We start from the raw sequence: 21,716 nt of genomic DNA, 5'->3' as shown, positions 1-21,716 counted from the left end.
TCGTGGGGGAGCTCTAGAATAGGTTACACCCTGTTCTTGATTGAAGCACTGCTAGTTGGTCAGGACAGAGGCAGACCTTATGGGGCCGGTGAATATTGTAGTTTGGGATAAAGCCAAGTGCCGTTTTGCAGATGAGTTATTTGTAGGAACTCAGGAAGTGGCTCAGGCAGGCTGTACCTATCCCCCTAGCCACCATCCCTGGTTTCCCAAGGGCTCAGGCCCATATGATCAATAAGGCTGCCTTCAGATTTGCCTTCCCTCTATAGGAACTGACCTTTTGGCGATAGGCTAGGTCAGTTGGGAAAATGTTCTCTACAAGGTAAAGATTGAAGGCCCCTTCTTGGAGTGGCCAAGAGTCTACCCAGGACTGAACATCCAGTTCATTCATCTGTCCTGCTTAGGCATCACAGATTACACCATTCATCAACCACTTTACGTTACTACTTAAAGACGGACTGTAAACAAGTGAGAAAATAACAGTATGTGTAGCTAATGTTCAGTGCCATGGGGAAGAATTGGGGCAGGGGCAGGCTGTGCAGAACGAGGGTTGCTATGTCATATAGGCTGTAGGAAGTCAGAGGATACCTCTCTCAGGATGCCATTTGAGCAGAGAACTGAAGGGAGCAAGCCTGACAGACATTTGGGGAAAAGAGTATCAAGGAGAGGGGACAGAGAGCGCCAGTGTGGAAGTGTGCCTGGCATGTTCAGGGAAGAGCCAGGAGGTCACAGTGAGTAGATTCAGGTAAGGGAAGGAATAGGAGGAGGAGAAACTCCTAGTGGTGTGGGAGTCAGATCACAGATAGTTTTGGGGGTTGTGGTAAGGGCTTTAAAAGCTTTGACGCGGGTGCCTGGGTGGCTCAGTGGGTTAAGCCTCTGCCTTTGGCTCAGGTCATGATCTCAGAGTCCTAGGATCGGGTCCCATATTGGGCTCTCTGCTTAGCAGGGAGCCTGCTTCCCCCTTTCTCTCTGCCTGTCTCTCTGCCTGCTTGTGCTCTCTCTCTTTCTCTGTGTCAAATAAATTAAAAACAACAACAACAAAAAACCTTTGACGCTAAGTGGGATGGAAGCCACTCACTCAGTGGCTTATTAGCACGGTGGGATTAGCACAGTCTTTCTGGCTTCTCTGTTGAAAACAGGTTGGGCAGGGACAGAGACAGAAGCAGGGAGGCCCCTGAGGAGGCTGTGGGGTAATCTGTGCAAGAGATGATAACAGTTTGGATCCAGTAGTAGTGGGAGAATGTGAGCAGCAATCTCACTCTAGTTATATTTTGAAAATTGAGAAAAAATGGAGTCAGTGATGACTCCAAACAAAAGAATGGAATCCCCTCTGCTGAGAAGAACAAGGCCTTGGGAGGAGCAGGCATGGGAAACTGAATCATGAACATGCGAAGTTCTAACTGAAAATATTTATTGGCTCTGGAAGTCTGCAGTTTGGAGAGAGTTCCAGGCAGGAGATACGAATCCCACCCTTAAGAGCGCCAGGGTCATTTGCAGGCTTCCCTTTACTCCTAGAAGTGGTGGGAGATTCTTCCACTCACTCTTACACAGTTAGGAGTACTAATGAGGTTTGGGAATGCAGAAACATTGTGGAATGCAGGGAGGGGCTCTAAATTATAAAGCGGGGTGACCCCAAGGAACCCAGTGAAGGCTCCTCCTTGTGGTTTTCCTTCCACTCTTGCTCACTCAGCCCCTCAGCGTTCTTCGACCCCAGTCAGTAAGCTAATCTTTCTCTTTTCTCCCCAGCTACACAGATGTTATTGATGTCGTCCAGGCCCTGCAGACCCATCCAGACTCAAAGGTCAAGTCCTCCTTCACCATTGGTGCCATCACGGTGTGCGTGGATCCCCTGAGCTGCTACATGGAGCACAGGTATGTACTTCAGATCATCTGCAGCCCACAGGATGTGGTGGCTTTAAATGCACAGAAAGCGATTTTCTTCCACCCACCGGAAGGAGACACATCTTTATGTGCGTTTGTCTTTTGGAATGCGTTAGTATACCTTATATATCATGAATGCTCAGTTGTTGCTAGATTAATACTAGGTTCTCAGAAGACACCTATAGACCAGAGCCACTCACCACTTTTCTTTGTGTACTGAAAAGTTGTCCATCTAGGGCAGTGGGACTTGAAACAGCTTCTCCCAGAAAGAAAGAATGCCCATAACAGCCTTTTCTTTTCCTCTTTACTATAGGGGAAGTGCTTTTTTTCCAGAGTACTTAGAGTATCTCATAGATAATTTTTCCTATGGTTAAGCCTTTTTTTTCCCCTCATATTTATTTATCTGAGAGAGAGAGTATGTGTGTCTTAGCAGGGGGAGGGGCAGAAGGAGAGAGAGAATCTCTAGCAGACTCTCCGCTGAGCAGGGAGCCCAAAGCAGGCCTTGATCCCACGACCCATGAGATCATGACCTGAGTTGAAATCAGGAGTTGGCCACTCAGCTGACTGAGCCACCCAGGAACCCCTATGATTAAGCAATCTTAAAGCTCTCTTACCTCGGTTAATGACATTCATACTCACTACTAATAGGTGAACTTTGTTTTTTTTAAACTTTGGAAGTAATATAATAGCAGCAATGAAAATTGGGGCACCTGGGTGGCTCAGTGGGTTAAAGCCTCTGCCTTTGGCTCAGGTCATACAGCAGAGAGCCTGCTTCCCTTTCTCTCTCTCTCTGCCTACCTGTGATCTCTGTCTGTCAAATAAATAAATAAATATATTTAAATAAATAAATAAATGTCTTTTTAAAAATTAAAAAAAAAATTGGGTAATAATTGGGGTGCCTGGGTGACAAAGTTGGTTGAGTGTCTGCCCCTTGGTTTCAGCTCAGGTCATGATCTTAATAAGGTCATGAGATCCAGCCCTGCTTGGACTCTGCATTCAGTGAGGAGTCTGCTTAAAAGATTCTCTCCCGCGGTTCCTCACCACACCCACATGCATGTGCTCTGTCTCTCTAAAAAAAAAAAAAGAAAAGAAAAGAAAGAAAAAAGGAAAGAAAGAAAATTCGGTAATAATTTACCCATAATCTCACTAATTCAATGTAACTATTATCATTTTTGTGAATTCCTTGCCTTTTTTATCTGTGTCTTTTTACAGTTATGGAATATATACAATTTTATATCCTTCTTCTTAGATTAACATATAACAAAATATGTAATTACATATTATATAAGTTAATGTATTTATGTTCCAATATCACAGTGGTAATTGCATTTTGATTAATTATATAGTCATTTTGTGTAAGGATGGACATGCTTATCTTAGTGGTTTCCCTGCTATTAGTCACATAGGTTGCCTCCAACTTTTCACTGTTACAAATAATGCTGTAAGAACATCTTTATCCATATAAATTTCTTTAATTTCAGGTAATTTCCTTAGAAAATTTTCTTCAAAGAGATATTAGCTAATTCAACAATCAGTTTTATAACTCTTTATTCACATTTTAAAATTGCTTTCTGAGTGGGTTTCACAGTTTACACTGCCCCAGTGGTATCTAAAAGTATCTGTTTCATCCTCAGAGCACTCCTTACTAGGGACAGGTTCAGCACTACCTTGTCCCTTCACAGAGCTATTTGTCTAGTAGCACAGTGAAGTATATCCTGGGTCTGTAGTCATGTGGTCTTTCTGGCTAGTTCATGTTACTGGTATGCCCTGGGAACTGATTGATCCACCCTTTAAACCTTCATCTGAAAGAGCTCTCTTCCTGTTTGAGTCCCAAGTTGATACCTTTAGATTTCTCATATAAATTACATTAGAGGGGCGCCTTAGTGCCTCAGTCCTTGATCAGTCATGATCCCTGCGTCCTAGGATCGAGTCTCCCATCGGGCTCCCTGCTCGGTGGGAGGCTTGGTTCTCCGTCTTCCACTCCCCCTGCTTGTGTTCCCTTTCTCACTGTCACTCTGTTAAATAAATAAATAAATAAAATCATTTTAAAAAATTACATTAGAGGTTACTTCCCTTACCACCTCGACTAATAGCAAGAAACATCTTTACTATCTCTCATCTCTTTAGCTGTGACTTAGGTTCTGCTTTCCCATAAAAAGCCAAGGTGGTCTGTTTTCCTTCTGTCTGAGGTTAGGTTATTATAGTGAATGCTGAGCATCACCCCATACTTTGGATTGCCACATTGACTCTTACATGTCACCCTTCCTACCAGTCCTGTTTCTTCTCCTCAAGCTTTTGTTTAAAGATGAACTAAAGGACACCTGGCTGGCTCAGTCGGAGGAGCATACAGCTCTTGATCTCATGGTTGTAAGTTCGAGCCCCATACTGGGTGTAGCGATTACTTAAAAATAAAATCTTTAAAAAACAAAACAAAACAAAACAGGGGCCCCTGGGTGGCTCAGTTGCCTTCGGCTCCGGTCATGATCCTGGAGTGCTAGGATCAGTCCCCATGTCGGGCTCCCTGCTCAGTATGGAGCCTGCTTCCCCAGCTCTCCCTCCACCACTCCCCCTGCTTGTGCGCGCTCTCTCTCTCTCTTTCTGTCAAATAAATAAATAAAATCTTTAAAAAAAAACAATAAAAAAATAAAGATGAACTAAAGCAGAAGGAGGTTTAATGTGTTACTAGATACTACCACTTAAAAAAAGTTGGAAAAGATAGTAATAAGCAAACAACAGATGGAGGTTATACTTTAGAAGAATTAGCCTAGACAAAAAAAAAAAAAAAAAAATTAAGGAGAAGAGTTAACAGGGTAGGTGGGAACAGTTCAAAGAAAATAAACGGTCTGGGGAAGGGGGATCTTGGAATGATGTAATATTCTAAAATTGAATTATGTTGATAGTTGCACAATTCTATAAATTTATTTTTTAAATCATTGAACTATATACACTTAAAATGAGTGAATTTTATGATATATATAAGTTATACCTCAATAAAGCTGCTAAATAGAAAAGATCAGGGGGACTAAAGAGTTTAGCTAGCAGAAGCAGATGGAAAATGAACTGCTAGAGCCCTAGAAAGAAAACAGACAATAATAAAACCATTATACTATTGAAAATCTCAATCAAAGTACTGAGAAGTAGAATAGACCCTGTAAAAATTTAAGTCTGTCAGAGAACCTCAAGCTTGAGAAAATAACAAAATGAAGAGAAAAATAGGGGCGCCTGGGTGGCTCAGTGGGTTAAGCATCTGCCTTCAGCTTAGGTCATGATCTCACGGTCCTGGGATGAAGCTCCGCATTGGGCTTTCTGCTCAGCGGGGAGCCTGCTTCTCCTGTCTCTCTGCCTGCTGCTCTGCCTACTTATGATCTCTCTCTCTATATCAAATAAATAAATAAATAAAAGCCTTTGAAAAAGAAAAATAGACAAAGAAATGAAGATCATTAGAGGAAAGAGAGGGAGTGTAGAATACAGACTTAGATTTTGTGGGTGCAGAAACCATTTCTGTTTAATGCTTATGAAATATCATTGAATAATGGGCGTGCCAACATTTGACGAATTCAAAGTCCTTAAGAGAATTTAAATAAATAAGTGAGAAATATATAAAAGTACTGAAGATGAGCATATAATCTATTTAAGTATAGAAATAAGGCTATGTTTTATGAATTAGGGCTATGGATTATAAAAATACAAGTAACAAAATCATGGGTGTTAGAACTATGAGTATACTAATTTCTTCATTTTTTTTTTCATACTGGGAGATCAAAAGTATTAAGTCAGTAACTCAGAGTTACTGATTTATTCGCTTTTTAGAAATCAATGAGGTATTTCCAAATTTACCTTTGAACTCCTTCCAGAAAGTAATTTACTATAGGGGTTTACTAATGCTCTGTTGGAAAACTAATGATTAGTCCCCTGCACATGGGCTATGGGCTGTTATATTCCATGTGCAAGAGGTCCACGTGAAATAGAGTAAGAGAATTGTGGCACCCATGATCAAGGATAGAAAGTTATTAAATAAAGTTAAACCCATTCTGTTAAAAAAAAAATTAAATTAAATTAAATGGCCAGTGTTAAAGCCCATAAATTTTTTTTAAAAAGCAAAATTTTTTACATGGCCAGCTGTGGAAAATTTAAAATATGGCCACAGCCCTTTCCATCAACAGTTGAAGAGTTGAATCTACTTCTTATACTTTGAATTTGGGTTTGGGCACGTGACTTGCTTTGCTCATTGGGACATCAAGAACCAAGTAATAAGCAGAGGCTTTTAAAGAATTTACACATTGGGGCTTTCACTTTCTTGCCTCTGAGAGCTGAGACCACCATATGAAGAAGCCTGGGCTAGGTTGATAGAGGGTGAGAGATCATGTGGAGAGATAGGCCTAGCCATCCATCTCCCCAGCTGAGCTACCCCAAGCCAAAACAACTGCCCATCTAATCCACAGAATCATGAGGAATAAATACATCATTGTTATTTCAAGCCAATTTAGTTTTGGGCTGGTTTATTACATAGCAACAGTGTAGGAAAATTGGTACATTCGTATAGTATTGATAGAAATATAAAGTAAAGTGATATAATGTATTTAAGAACAAATTTGGCCATTCCATTGCTAGAATTTTGTAGAGTTGTATTTGTACAAATGTTCAAAAGATACATATGTGTAGGGGAGTTTGTTTCAGACAGAATTCTTAATTCTAAACAGTAGAGCCTATTCCGGTATGTTTTAATGGAAAGGGATTTACTATAAGGACATTATAGCTTGCAGGTCTCCGGGGTGGCCAGGCTGTATTGGCTAGGCAGCCAGGAGCAATGCTCAATCCTCTCAGGGCTTCCTTCCCCAGAAAATGGGGTCTGCTTACCATACATCCTCTCACTCACCTTGCTCACTGCCAGTGGGAGTCTTATAGTAATCTGGTTGGTAGAACATAGGTCGCATGCATGCACCAGACTGCAAGAAAGACTGGAAAAGTAGTTTTGTGCTGTTTACAAAAGAGATGGACTTCCTAAGTTCAAGCCTAGGAAAGTTGTTTAGAAGTCCTGAACAGGCTGAAACATGACAGATATGCTATGCAATGTTCAAAACAACACCATTTATAATACCAGGGCACCTGGCTGGCTTAGGCAGTAGAGCATGTGACTCCTGATCTTGGGGTTGCGAGTTCAAGCCCACATTGGGTATAAAGGTTACTTAAAAATATTGGGGCACCTGGGTGGCTCAGTGGGTTAATAAGCCCTTGCCTTCGGCTCAGGTCATGATCCCAGGGTTCTGGGACCAAGCCTCGCATAGGGTTCTCTGCTCAGTGGGGACTCTGCCGCCCCCACACCGCTGCCTGCCTCTCTGCCTACTTGTGATCTCTGTCTGTCAAATAAATAAAGTCGTATAAAAAAAATTTTTTTTAATCTTTATTTAAAAAAAAAAACCCACGGGGCGCCTGGGTAGCTCAGTGGGTTAAGCCACTGCCTTCGGCTCAGGTCATGATCTCAGGGTCCTGGGATCGAGCCCCGCAACGGGCTCTCTGCTCAGCAGGGAGCCTGCTTCCTTCTCTCTCTCTCTCTGCCTGCCTCTCTGCCTGCTTGTGATCTCTCTCTGTCAAATAAATAAATAAAATCTTTTTAAAAAAAAAAAAAAACCACTGTTTAGGCATGCCTGGGTGTCTCAGTTGGTTAAGTGTGCAGCTTTTGATTTTGGCTTAGATCATGATCTCAAGGATTGTGAGATCGAACCTGCATCAGACTTCACACTCAGCATGGAGTCTGCTGGTCCCTCTCCCTCTGCTCCTCCCTTTACCTCTCTCTTAAATAAATAAATAAGTAAAATCTTAAAAAAAAAAAAAAACACTGTTTATTTTTTATTTTTTAAAAAAAACACTGTTTATTATATCGAACTGGAAATAATCCAAATGTTCATTAGTAAGACTTAGACTGGTTAAATTTGGAGATAGTCATATAATGGAATACTATGCAAGCATTTTTTAAAAATGAAGTAGATGTCTATGTACTAACACATAACAACATCCACAATATTTTGTGAGGTGAGAAAAGTAAATTGCCAAAACAGTATGTATTTTTAAAATGTTTATTTGTATCTGTATAGGAACTAAGAGGACACATACCAGACTGCTAATAGTGGTTCCTTCTGGGAGATGGCCACTTTCTTGGAGACAAGTTCTGGATAGTGAGGAAACCATTTGAGATTTTTGTAGTATGCATGTGTGCTGCTTGTAAAAAAAAAAAAAATATATATATATATATATATATATGTATATATAAAAACAGTTTTATTGAAGTATAATTCACATATCATAAAATTTACTCTTGTAAACTATACAGTTCAGGGGCTCAGTTGGTTAAGCATCCAGCTCTTGACCTCAGGGTCATGAGATCATGCCCCACCCCCACATCCATCTCCACACTGAGTGTGGAGCCTACTTAAGATTCTCTCTCTCTCCCTCTGTCCCTCCCCCATCTCCACTCATGCTCTCTCTGGCTGAAAAACAAAAACAAAAACAAAAAAAACGTATACCATTCAGTCAGTCCCCATTTCTTTCTCCACCCTACCCCTGGCAACTGTGAGTCTACTTTCTGTGGATTTGCTTATTCCGGACATTTCATACAAATGTAATCATGTAACATGCAGCCCTTTGTGTCTGGCTTCTTTTACTTAGCAAAATGTTTTCACGGTCCATGTTTTTTTTTTTTTTTAAAGATTTTATTTATTTATTTGACAGAGATCACAAATAGGCAGAGAGACAGGCAGAGAGAGGGGAGGAAACAGACTCCCTGCTGAGCAGAGAGCCCGATGCAGGGCTCAATCCCAGGACCCTGGGATCATGACTTGAGCTGAAGGCAAAGGCTTAACCCACTGAGCCACCCAGGTGCCCCTCAAGGTCCATGTTTTAGCATGTGTGAGTAACTTCATTCCTTTTAATGGCCAAATAATATTCCATTGTATGAATATACCACATCTTTTTTTTTTTAAATTTTTTCAATTTATTTATTTTCAGAAAAACAGTATTCATTATTTTTTCACCACACCCAGTGCTCCATGCAATCCGTGCCCTCTATAATACCCACCACCTGGTACCCCAACCTCTCACACCCCCGCCACTTCAAACCCCTCAGATTGTTTTTCAGAGTCCATAGTCTCTCATGATTCACCTCCCCTTCCAATTTACCCCAAAACCCTTCTCCTCTCTAACACCCCTTGTCCTCCATGATATTTGTTATGCTCCACAAATAAGTGAAACCATATGATAATTGACTCTCTCTGCTTGACCTAATTCACTCGGCATAATCTCTTCCAGTTCTGTCCATGTTTCTACAAAAGTTGGGTATTCGTCCTTTCTGATGGAGGCATAATACTCCATAGTGTATATGGACCACATCTTCCTTATCCATTCGTCCGTTGAAGGGCATCTTGGTTCTTTCCATAGTTTGGCAACCGTGGCCATTGCTGCTATAGACATTGGGGTACAGATGGCCCTTCTTTTCATGACATCTGTATCTTTGGGGTAAATACCCAGTAGTGCAATTGCAGGGTCATAGGGAAGCTCTATTTTTAATTTCTTGAAGAATCTCCACACTGTTCTCCAAAGTGGCTGCACCAACTTGCATTCCCACCAACAGTGGAAGAGGGTTCCCCTTTCTCCACATCCTCTCCAACACATGTTGTTTCCTGTTTTGTTAATTTTGGCCATTCTAACTGGTGTAAGGTGATATCTCAATGTGGTTTTAATTTGAATCTCCCTGAGGGCTAGTGATGATGAACATTTTTTCATGTGTCTGATAGCCATTTGTATGTCTTGATTGGAGAAGTGTCTGTTCATATCTTCTTCCCATTTTTTGATATGTTTGCCTGTTTCGTGTGTGTTGAGTTTGAGGAGTTCATTATAGATCCTGGATATACCACATCTTATTTATTCATTTTGGGTCTACTACAAATAATGCTGCTAGAAGCATTTGTGTACAAGATTTCATGTGGTCGGGGTGCCTGGGTGGCTCAGTGGGTTAAAGCCTCTACTTTCGGCTCAGGTTATGATCCCAGGGCTCTCTGCTTGGCAGGGAGCCTGCTTCCCTTCCTCTCTCTTTTCCTGCCTCTCTGCCTACTTATGATCTCTCTCTGTCAAATAAATAAATAAAATCTTTAAAAAAGAGAGAGAGATTTTATGTGGTCATGTTTTTATTCTCTTAGATATATACGTAGGAGTAGAATTGCTGGGTCATAATGGTAATTGTACATTGAACCTTTAGGAACTGTTACCTAAACCCACTACACCATTTGCTTTCCCACCACAGTGTATGAGGGTTCCAGTTTCTCCACATCCTCACCAATACTTGTTATTTTCTGTGTGTATTGTGTAGAGTAGTATCTCCTTATGGTTTTACTTTGCATTTCTCTAATACTAATGATATTTAGCATCTTTTCATTGCTTATTGGCTACTTGTATGTCTTTTTTTTTTTTTTTTTTGGTAGAAAAGTCTATTAAATCATTTGCTCATTTTCAAATCGGGCTGTCTTTTTTTTTTTAAAGTAATCTCTATACCCAACATGGGGCTTGAACTCATGACCCCAAGATCAAGTGTTACATGCTCTGAACAGCATGTAACAACTGAACCAGCCATGCACTTTGGGTTGTCTCTTTTTGAGTTACAAGAGTGCTTCATATATTCTGAATTGAAGTCTGTCATAAGGTAATTTGATTTGCAAAAATTCTCTCCCATGGATTATCTTTTTACTTTCTAGATGGTATCCTCTAGATCACAAAAGTTTTCTATTTTAATGAAGTCCAGTTTATTTTTTCTTTCATTGCTTATGCTTATGGTGTTACATCTAAGAAAGCATTGCTGAATCCAAGGTCACAAAGATTTATCCCAGTGTTTTCTTCTAAGCGTTTTATAGTTTTAACTCTTGTATTTTGACCTATCTTCCATCTTGAAATAATTTTTACATGCAGCATAAAGTAGGGGTTCGGCTTCATTATTTCAACATGTTGATGATATCCAGCTGTCCCAACACCATTTCTTGAAAAGACTTTTCCGTTGAATTGTCTTGGCACTCTTGTCAAAAACCAACTGACTATAAATGTGAAGGCTTATTTTTCTGGGCTCTCAGTTATATTCCACTGATAGACATGTCTGTCTTTATGCCAGTACCATGTTGTTCTGATTATTGTAGCTTTGTGGTAAGTTGTGAAATTCAGAAGGGAGAGTCCTTCAACTTTGTTCTTTTTCAAGATCGTTTTGACTATTCTGAGTTCCTTGCATTTCCATGTAAATTTCAGGATCAGCTTGTGAATTTGCAAGAAAAGACAACTGAGATTTTGGTAGGGATTGCAGTGAATTTATAGATCTGAGAAGTATTGCCGTCTTAAAAATACTAAGCCTTACAATCCATCTTTCCATTTATTTAGGTCTTAAATTTCTTTCAGCAATGTTTTATAGTTTTCAATGTATAAGTCTTATGGTTCCTTTGTTTAATTTATTCCTAACTATTTTGTTCTTCGTGATGTCATTGTAAATGGAATTGTTTTCTAAATACCATTTTTGGATTGTTCATTGCTAGTGTATGGACATGCAATTGATTTTTGTGTATTGATTTTACATCGTATGTTCTTGGCTGAACATATTAGTTCTGTTAGTGTTTTGTGTGTACTGTTTAGGATTTTCTATATACAAAAGCGTGTCATGAGTACACAGAGATAGTGTTACTTTTTTCTTTCCAATCTGGATGCCTTTGTTTTCTTGGCCTAATTCCCCTGACTAGAACCTCCAATATAATGAGTAGAAGTAGCAAGAGCAGACATACTGTCTTGTGCCTGATCTGAAAAGGAAAGCATCTAGTTTTTAACCATTAAGTATGGTGTTAGCTGTGGGCTTTATATTCCTTTTATAACAGGAAAAGATTTTTTGAGGCTCTAAAACTTAATTCAGTGTTTTGGGGTTTTTTTTGTAAAGTGTCTACCTTAGCAAAAATAAAATTTACATCATTGCTTCCAGACCATGGTTAAAACAAAAACAAAAACAGGTAGGAGCAGAACACAGTAGGGTGTCTTTTTCCATTCTGTGAGGTGGGGGTTAGTGTGGCTTCTTTAATTTAAGGGTGGGCTCAGTTTGGATTCGGGGTAGGTCTTTGTGAGATTGGTCTGGTGTCTTTATTCTAGTGGATTTCATTCAGTGAGTATCTGTTGGGTCTGCTGTGTGCCAGGGACCATTCTGATAATTGAGGGGGGCCCCAAAGAACTAGTCATCCCAGATCTATGCTCATGTAGTAGCTACAGTTTTATAGATATGCATGTAGGAATTGTGGGGCCTATGTTTTGGGGCAGATTGGAGCAGTATTTACTAGAATTTTATATAAATCAGGTAATTGGTTGGTGCACTACGTAATGGAGGATACCATACTATGTGAGACTTACAATCACGGTCATTTCTGTTGAAGAGCTGGTCAATAACCTGTATATACATTGTATATATATTTTAATGAACTTGTCTTCTCTGTTTAAGAGTCCCGTGCCAGCCATTCTTCAAAAATACTACAATTAAAAAAAAACAAAAAACTACAGTTTAGTAAGGAGGATGATATGTAGAGAGGGAAAGCAAAGAGCCAACACTTGTTTTGGGCTATTTGTCTTGCACTGTGATATTTACCTCTCTTAATCCTCAATATACCCCTTTAAGGTAGGCATCACTACCATGTTTTACCATGAGGAGCTGATGCTCAGGAAAGTTAAATAGTTTTCCAAATGCAACACTAGTGACATGTGTCCAGTTAATCATGATGGAGGTAAGAAGTGCCATAACAAAAGATTTGATGCAATATTATAAGAATTATAAAGAAGCAGTGATAACTCCTAGGTGGATTAGGAAAGAAAGCCAACATGAATTTGAAGGACAGAGATGCCAAAGATGCCAAAATATGAGAAATTGCATTCCATTTGTAGAGAGTCATCGATATGCGCAGTTCTGTGTAGCAGTCAGAGGTTTGAAGCGTAAGCTTCCAGCCTGTGATTGGATAAGAAGCCTTGAGAGAGAACGTTGCTTGTCTTGTTGAAGACATCTGTAGTGTGAATTGCTGAGGACTGCTGTGAGGAAGCATGCAGGATGCTGAGAGGGGCCTTTAAGGGCATATACTCTTAAGTCACAGGCACTGATGGGGACAGGCACTTTCTAAGAATGTATTTGCTATGTGTCAGGCCAGTCAGACTGAGTGCAGTGAAGTCTTTGAGTTCTGTTCTTGGGAGACTCCGGTGTAGAATGCATGTCTCTTACTTGTTCCAGGGCTCTTGATCTTGCTCAGAGCACATGGGGATTTCTCTGTCGAATTCCTCAGAAAGTATGAGGGACTCAGGCAAGACAACTACCTCAGCAGTCCGAAGTGGTATTCATCCAGCTCACTTACCCACCAAATTTAGTTCCAGATGGTATTTTCAGAAAGCAAATAGAAGGATGAAAACTTGCTACCACAAAGGAGATTGCAGGAGAGAAATTCCCCCGTGGTGATTTGAACATCAATATTATCTGCACCCAGACCAGCAACAATTCAGAAGTGTGGCTTCAGCAAGCATCTCATTTGTAGGGAAAGAAAACATGGGAGCCCTGTGGTGCTAAACAGACCTGGGTCCTTATGTAAGCCCTCCCACTTCTTAGCTTCGTGTGAGGCCTTGGGCAAAGTGCTTAGACTGCTTAGCTATCATAAACCCACCCACTCTTCGCAGCTTGTAAGTACCTGAGGCATGGAGTAGACATGAGGACAGAACAAGACCGAGCATGAGAACCACTGGCACAGTACCCCGCCCAGAGGAAGAACTTGGTAAAAGGCAGTTATTCTCATTCGTATTAGCTGTCTTTCCTGAGAAGGGTACTATGATGCTTCAGGAGTTTAAAAGCACTGGAGAGTATGAGTTTTTCTCTGAAAAGTTTTTCTTAGTTAATTAACTCACACTTTGAATCAGTCATTCTCACCTGCTTCATCTGTGATCCAATTAGTTTCCTGCTATCCTTTCACCATTAGAGCTCAGAGTGAGGTTGAAGGGGAACTGGGATTCTAGCATGCACATAAAGAGAAGCATGGTAACTTTAGTACTGAAGACCCTTGGCAGAGTTAGGGGAATATAATATTTCTCATTTTCACTTGAAACTTCCCCTTTATGGTCAGGACAGTGTCTCTTCTAAAAAAAAACAAAAAAAAACTTTCTTTTCTGTTTCCTATAGAGTTTAGGCCTGTATCCCATCTTCAACATTACATCAAGAGTTGGCCACATAAGGACTACTTCTGTGAGGTCCTGGCTTAGAGAGCTTTGGTTCAAAGCTATGAAAAATGATTTTTTTAATAAAGATTTTATTTATTCATTAGAGAGAGAGAGAACACAGCAGGGGGAGAGGCAGGGAGAGAAGGAGAAGCAGACTCCTCGCTGAGCTAGGAGCCCAACGTGAGGCTCAATTCCAGGATCCTGGGACTATGACCTGAGCCAAAGGCAGACGCTTAACCATCTGAGATACCAGGCACCCCGAAAACCAATTCTTTTTTTTTTTTTAAGATTTTTTTTTTTAAATTTATTTATTTGCCAGAGAGAGAGAGAGAGAGCAAGCGAGCACAGGCAGGCAGAGTGGCAGTGGAGGCAGAGGGAGAAGCAGGCTCCCTGCCGAGCAAGGAGCCCGATGTGGTACTTGATCCCAGGACGCTGGGCTCATGACCTGAGCTGAAGGCAGCCGCTTAACCGACTGAGCCACCCAGGTGTCCCCGAAAACCAATTCTTGATGCTTAGTACTGCCTACCACTTGCCCCTTTGAATAAGTCAGCTTGGATACATTTTTGTGGAAAATAATAAATAACAATTCTGACATTAATGGTTTTTAAATATTTCTTTCTTTTTTTTCCCTCTAGATTTCTCTTTCCTAAATGTCTTGACCAGTGTTCACAAGGTAAGCAGTATGTTTTACTTCCTGCTTCTGCATGCCTTTCAAATTCTGTTTAGATGCAACAGACTTTTCTTCACACTCCTTCCTCCCATTCAAAAGTCTGAAACAAACAAAATTCATTTGGGGAAATCTTTGACATCTTTTTCTTTCTTTCTTTCTTTTTTTTTTTAAGATTTTATTTGCTTATTTGACAGAAAGAGAATGAGGGGAAACACAACTAGGGGGAAAGGGAGAGGGAACACAGAGGGGAGAGGGAGAAGCAGACTCCCATGGATCAGGGAGCCTGATGTGGGGCTTGATCCTGGGATCATGACCTGAGCCACCCAGGCACCCTGACATCTTTTTCTTTTATCATATTTGATAGGCAGATTTCTTCCTGAGTTTCTCTCTTAAGATGATAAGCTGTCATGACAATAGCTTTCCTGAGCGGAGCTTAAGTCCATCTTAATATCAGTGGATTGAAAAGGTACTAGGTATTCCTAGCCTTTGGACCAACAAGATTTTGATGCACTTCTCTCCCATCAGTGCACAGTATAGTCCAGTAGGACCTTCTCCTTTAATACCCTCCTATATGCACTGGAATTTTCCACACCTCCTTGGTAGCATTTAGAAAATTCCACCCATCCAGTAGGTTACATTTGACCTTGCATTGTCCTCCCATCTGGTAACCCTGGAAGCAGCACTTTTTAGTCATATTAACTATGGTGCCTAGAGACCCAGAATAAATTCTGAATTTCCTGCAGTGATGATAAAATGCTCATTGTTGTCAGAAGACCTGGGGTCTGAGCTTTCTGAGCCAGCCCAGCAAGAAGAAATCAGACAGAAGAAAATAACTTGGTGTCCCCAGCACAGTTTTACCCTGCTGATCCCATTGCCAGTCCGCAGGGAGCGGAGACAACTGAGTATACCAGAGCTATTGTCTTGGGAAACAGCTGAGCTGGGTGCTGTGCAGGGCAGGAGCCAGGTAACTGGAGGGAGGAATGTGTGTGTTGGACTGACACACCAGGGAGTCTCAAGTCTAACTTTTAGAGGCCTTTGTTGCTTTCCAGGCACTGTACCTCAGAAGCAGAGTGGGATAGAGGTGGCTGGGTCCACTCACAGTATCCAGGCCAGGTAGATGAAGGAGATTTTATGGCAGTTGGGTCTGTGGAATGTGGTGACAGACTAGATGTGGAACATCTAGGATCACTCTCTGGTCCTTGAATATATGGTTGCAAGTCATGGTCAAAGCCAAGGGTGTGGGTTATAGTCACCCCCTGTCCACCACATGATTATTGCCATCCTAATGCACCTTGGCTCCTTGGCACTTTCTACCTCCGTGCTCCTTTGTTTTTTTGCACACAAAGCACAGCTGGTCAGACTCCCCTGGCTGAGAGCCTTGGGGAGGTGCTCTCTCTTCATTGTCCATGAACCTGGGCCAGTATTACAGGAGGAAAGCCCTTTTAGGCCAAGACAGACTGGATTCTCTCTGGCACTTGGCAGACAGATTTCATTAACACTGCTTCCTTACGTAGTGTTCAAAGGCAACTTGTGTCAGATTCTGTGCATGTGTACAGATAAGGATGTGATCAGAAGTGGGCAGATGACCTTGGGGCCAGAGATAATGTTTTTCTGAACTCCAAAGGACTTATAGAGTAACAGTATCTTAGTAATTATCTTCCTCTTGCATCTTGGCCCAAAGGACCCTATGAACTGGTCTGACCTGGCTCACCACGGGCATGGGCTATCGGGGAGGGAGGAAATAAAAGGCAAGTATTTCTTTTATCCTCAGAGATTTGGTGGCTAGCCTGGCAATGGGATCTGCCACCAGTAGACAAACACTTCATGTCCCGAGGGAGCATATTGCCTCCCTTTGCTTCTGTTCATGGGTCAAGCTCCCTGATTCATTGCTTTTACACAAAGGATTGTTTTACAATGAGAAAAGGACTATATCACAGCCCCAAGATGATGTGTGTTACAGAAATCCAAGGATTAGGAAATAATCTCAAGAGTTTAAACAGCAAATAAGACTCAGTATAATGCTGATTGGAGAGAAGAACAAAGACTTTTTACTACCGCGTCCTGCCTTTAGTATCTATAGGTAGATAAAACAAACTTTGCTTTCTCCTGGGCTTCTGAAAGCCTTTAGCCCAGACTGGGACAGTCAGACTTTAGAGGTTGTTTCCCCAGTCGGGGGAATGGGCAGGCCAGGCTCTCCACTCACTTACATCCCAGACTGGTAGGACTGTGGCCAAATGTTGGTATCCATTCTTTGTCACAGAGCATAAGGAAGCTCCTGGTCCAAGCAAGATGAAACCGCCCACAGTGGCCTCTTCACCCTGTGCTCCAGATTACTGCTATACCTGCCTCCCAGCTGGCATTTCCTCTTGGCAGGTGGTAGTTTGCATAGCTGGCCTAAGGAATGCTGAGGATAATCCTTTTGCTTGTTTCCCTATAAACCAAAGCCCCTTTTCTGTGTCCAATTCATGACCTAGTATCCCAACCCCCCAGGGTTTATTTACATGATATTCATGAGTCAGACAGGACTTTGGGCAAGGTGTCCATCAGAGATGCAGAACCCAGCCTTTTCCTGAATAGGCCAGATCTATGCTTGTGACCCTGGCACACAGCACTTAGGTTGCCACATTTGCACTAGTCTGATTCTCCAGTTTCTTTTGCCCAAGAAGATACTAAACAGAGTCCTAGGGCCTTTATTATAGGTCTTCACTCAGCTTTCGCTGACTCCTCACTGCAAGATCCATCACAGCCGTTCTTGTCTTCTACTCCTGGAAATCTCATGGAACTCTTGCAGGATCCAGCTCCCATGTTTGCCACCTCTGGAATGTGCTGAGCCTTCTAGAACTCTGCTTTGCCACATTCTGGGCCTGACCTCCTGACCTTGCCTCACTCTGTTTCCAGAGGCCCCAGTCAGGCCCAAGTGCATGAATTATAATAAGAGAAGCCTGGAAGTGCGCAGACGAAGCAGGGACCTAGCAAGGAGACTGGTAGTCTGAACTAGACAATGGTAGCAAGGACTGATAATGGATCATGGGTCCAGGAGCTGTTTAGCCCTCGCCAGGCCTAGAGGAGAACTTGGGTGCCTCCACAGCCCACATCGGGGTAGTGGGAGCCTTTCACCAAGTGACAGGAGGAGGCAGAGCTGCACTCACCCCTTGGATGTCAAGGAAGGCTGTTGAGGAAACTCACCCTTGAATCCTGAGAGGTCTCTCAAGCTCTGTGCAGAGGCCTCAGGTCACCTTACTAGCTGAGCAAAAACAGACACCTGAGAATAGGACCTATATCTCAGAACCAAGGAACTGATAGATCCCCAAACTGTCCAAAAACACTTAGGAAGGAGGTTCTGTGCTCAGCAGGTGAGTTGCAAGTCCTAGTGTCTATGGTCCCAGTCACGTGGTGTAACCTTCGTATGTATCCTTTCCCCATAGTAACATGTGACCATTAACATGAAGCTTCTAATCCCTGCTCCCTGGTCATGAATTGAATGCATCCAGACAATTTGTGAGGTTAGATTCAGTCTTTTTAGCATTTTTGGAACATTTTTTTCCATTAGTATAAGTGGTGAAAGGAAGGAAGTATCATTTACTTCTGCCTCAGACTAGAGGCAGGAGCCAAGGATTCTGAAAGTTGCCTTCCATCTAGTGATGGCCATTCATCTAAACCATGAACTAGGCAGCCTTTACTGGTGGAGTCACATGACCTACCTTCCCGCTGATGCCACAGCCACCCTTGTCTGTCTGAGAAATGGCTCAGTCCAGGCCCCTCAATGTCCATGTAGAGGTCTCATTCTTAGGCTGTTGCTCCACTGACAATGTGGGTGATGGTAGTGGTGGTGGCCATAAGTTGTATTTAATGAGCTCTTACTATCTGTAGGCCCTGTGATAAATATTTAGTGATAACCTGCAGGTTTGTGTTACTGTTCCCATCTAACAGAGGAAGAAATCTGGCTCAGAGAGAAGGATGAGCAATTTGCCCCTGATATCATTCATTAGTAATTAGTGGAGCCCCACATTTAAATTCATGGTCTGCTTGGCTCTAAAACCCATGCTTTAGTTTTTACATTATGTTATCCTTTTATATATATGAAGAAGGTAAATAAGACTGTGAGTCCTGTATTTTAAATACCACCTGTGTTATTCTTTGGAGCTTTTATAGTTTAGAGAAGGGGAGAGAACAGGATTGCATGCGGGAAGGATTGAGATGGTAAGGTAATAGAGAAGATTTTAATGAAAAAGAAAGCTTTACCAAAATTAAAAACTTAAAGAGCTTAAGTCAAAAAAAAAAAAAAAAAAACAACAACAAGGTTCAGAACCATATACACACTTTGACTTGTGGAAACACAACTTATTCTTGAAGAAGATCTGAGAATCTGATAATGGCGATTGCCTCCAGGGAGGGAAAGTAGGTGGCTGAGGAGGGAGGGATTTATTTTCCCTATGAATCCTTCTTTGCATTGTTTGTGTTTTGCCCTCAAAAACTAAATACAGCTGATTTTTTTTCAAACTAAACACTCAGCTGAATTAAATAGTATTCATACAGAGTCCTCTATACCAAATATTCATTATTCAGGATCCTACAATTACAAGGTTACTTAGGACAGCTGAAGTCTCTCTATGATTCAGAAATAATCACCTATGGGGCGCCTGGATGGCTCAGTGGGTTAAAGCCTCTGCCTTCCACTCAGGTCATGATCCCGGGGTCCTGGGATCAGCCACACATCGGGCTCTCTGCTCAGTGCGGAGCCTGCTTCCTCCTCTCTCTGCCTGCCTCTCTGCCTGCTTGTGATCTCTCTCTGTCAAATACATAAATAAAAAAAATCTTAAAAAAAAAAAAGAATCACCTATGAACTGATCATTTATAAAAGCTATCCTCTACTACTAAAAAGATTTTAATCTTAGATATAGAAATGATAACACCCACAAGAATTCTGTTATAAAATAGAATATAAATGTTGAAAATCTTAAAAACCTATAAATGATGTTCTATTTAACAAAGAATTGGGAGGCAGCAGGAGATTCTCTACATCTTCCAAAGTGGGACATTAATAAAGTTTAGAGCTGTAAAATCAAGTTATAAAGAGTAAGTTATACTCTTAGTATATAGTTAGTTTTAAAGATATACACAGGAGAGACTAAAATTACTTACTCATATGACCAACCAGAATGTGATGGCGAAGTAGGAAGAACACTTCAAAATATGCCAGTTTCCCCATCTGGCATATAGAAAAGCCAATAGGCATTGTCTAAAAGTGATATTACAAGAAATAGTGATTTAGATCTACCAAACAGCTATAAGGGTCGGGGGTGGCGAGGGGGTGCCTGGATGGCTGAATCAGTTAAGTGACTGATTCTTGATTTTGGCTCAGATCCTGATCTCAGGGTAATGAGATCCAGCCCGGCTTCAGGCTCTGCACTCAGCCCAGAGTCTCCTTAAGACTCACTCTCTCTCTCTCTCTCTGGGTTGCTCAGTTGGTTAAGCAGCCAACTCTAGGTCAGGATCTCACTGTCCTGGGATTGAGCCACCCACTGGGCTCTGCACTCAACAAGGAGTCTGCTTCAGGATTCTCTCTCCCTCTGCCTCTCCACCCACTCTCTTTCTCTTGTGCATGCACCCTCTCTCTTCAATGAATAAGTAAATCTTTTTAAAAAAAAATTCTCCTTCCCTCTCCCTCTGCCCTACCTCCTGTGCTTACTCACCCACACTCTCTAAGATAAATAAATAAATCTTTTCTTAAAAAATTAGAGAAAGAACAAGTTTTTTAATCTTTTTTTTTTTTTTTAAGATTTTATGTATGTATTTGACAGAGAGAGGGAGAGAGAAGGAGCACAAGCAGGAGGAGCAGGAGAGGGAGAAGCAGGCTCCTCACTGAGCAGGCAACCCAATGCAGAGCTTGATCCCAGGACCGTGGGATCATGACCTGGGCTGAAGGCAGACACTTAACCAATTGAGCCACCAGGCACCCCAAGCACAAGAGATTTTTTTTTTTTAAATAGTTTATATTTAAAAAGATTGAGGGACGCCTGGGTGGCTCAGTTGATTGGACAACTGCCTTCGGCTCAGGTCATGATCCCGGAGTCCGGGCATTGAGTCAGTCCCACATTGGGCTCCCGAGCGGCTCCATGGGGAGTCTGCTTCTCCCTCTGACATCCTCCTTGCTCATGCTCTCTCTCAGTGTCTCTCTCTCAAATAAAGAAATAAAATGTTTTAAAAAAATAAAAATAAATAAAAAGATTGAATCTGTAAAAGAGATCTAGCTGCTGGTATGTTAAAGTGAAATCACGGGGTTACAGTTAACAAAATCCAGACTGACAGAAATTTACAGGGTACAGCTTTTCAGCAAATAAATTACAAAGAAATGAGGAGACACTGCAGATTGAAAGAGAATTATGAGATACATCAAAGAAAAATTGTGTGGATTTTGGTTCCTGGTTTGAAAAATTTGAGAAAATATTCATGAGACAGAGAACGTAGACTATATTTCTTATATTGAAGAATTTATTGTTATTCTTTTTTTAAGGATCCATATCTTATGGAGATAGATGCTGAAATATTTTTGGATGAAATAATAAGGATGTCTGTTATTGACTTCAAAATCACCCAGGGGAAAGGGAAAAAGGCTGGCATATGATATGGAAGAAATGCAGTTAGCCAAGTGTTGTTAATTCTTAAGGGTGATGGGCACATGGGAGGTTATTGTACTACTTTTAAAGTTTTTGCATATGTTTGAAATTTTCACAGTATTAATAAGTGAATAAAAATGGTTGAATAACAAAAATGCAAGTGATCTTATGGTGGAAATGGTGTATACACTCTGATCGTAACTATCTCAAAACAGGAATGAGTATGGAGGAGGTATTGTATTTATTCTGGTGTGGTAGGATGTGAAAACTTCCCTGATTTCCAAATTCTCTGTAGCATAGATTTT

At 41.3% G+C, this 21,716-nt stretch overlaps 1 protein-coding gene across 2 annotated transcripts in view; it reads left to right on the top strand.

The window, feature by feature from the left end:
* Positions 1-21,716, top strand: part of DNAAF9 (dynein axonemal assembly factor 9) — a 128,321-nt gene that overhangs the window by 92,582 nt on the left and 14,023 nt on the right. For both annotated transcript variants that reach the window (XM_044263363.1, XM_044263362.1), the window contains exons 28-29: positions 1,744-1,869; positions 14,760-14,797. In XM_044263363.1, the coding sequence (XP_044119298.1) occupies positions 1,744-1,869; positions 14,760-14,797 (164 nt within the window). The remainder of the gene's footprint in view (positions 1-1,743; positions 1,870-14,759; positions 14,798-21,716) is intronic.

This window comes from Neovison vison, chromosome 8, assembly GCF_020171115.1.
Source record: "Neovison vison isolate M4711 chromosome 8, ASM_NN_V1, whole genome shotgun sequence".
Lineage (NCBI taxonomy): Eukaryota > Metazoa > Chordata > Mammalia > Carnivora > Mustelidae > Neogale > Neogale vison.
Note: the sequence above shows the minus strand (reverse complement) of the source record. Positions and strands in the feature narration are given on the sequence as shown.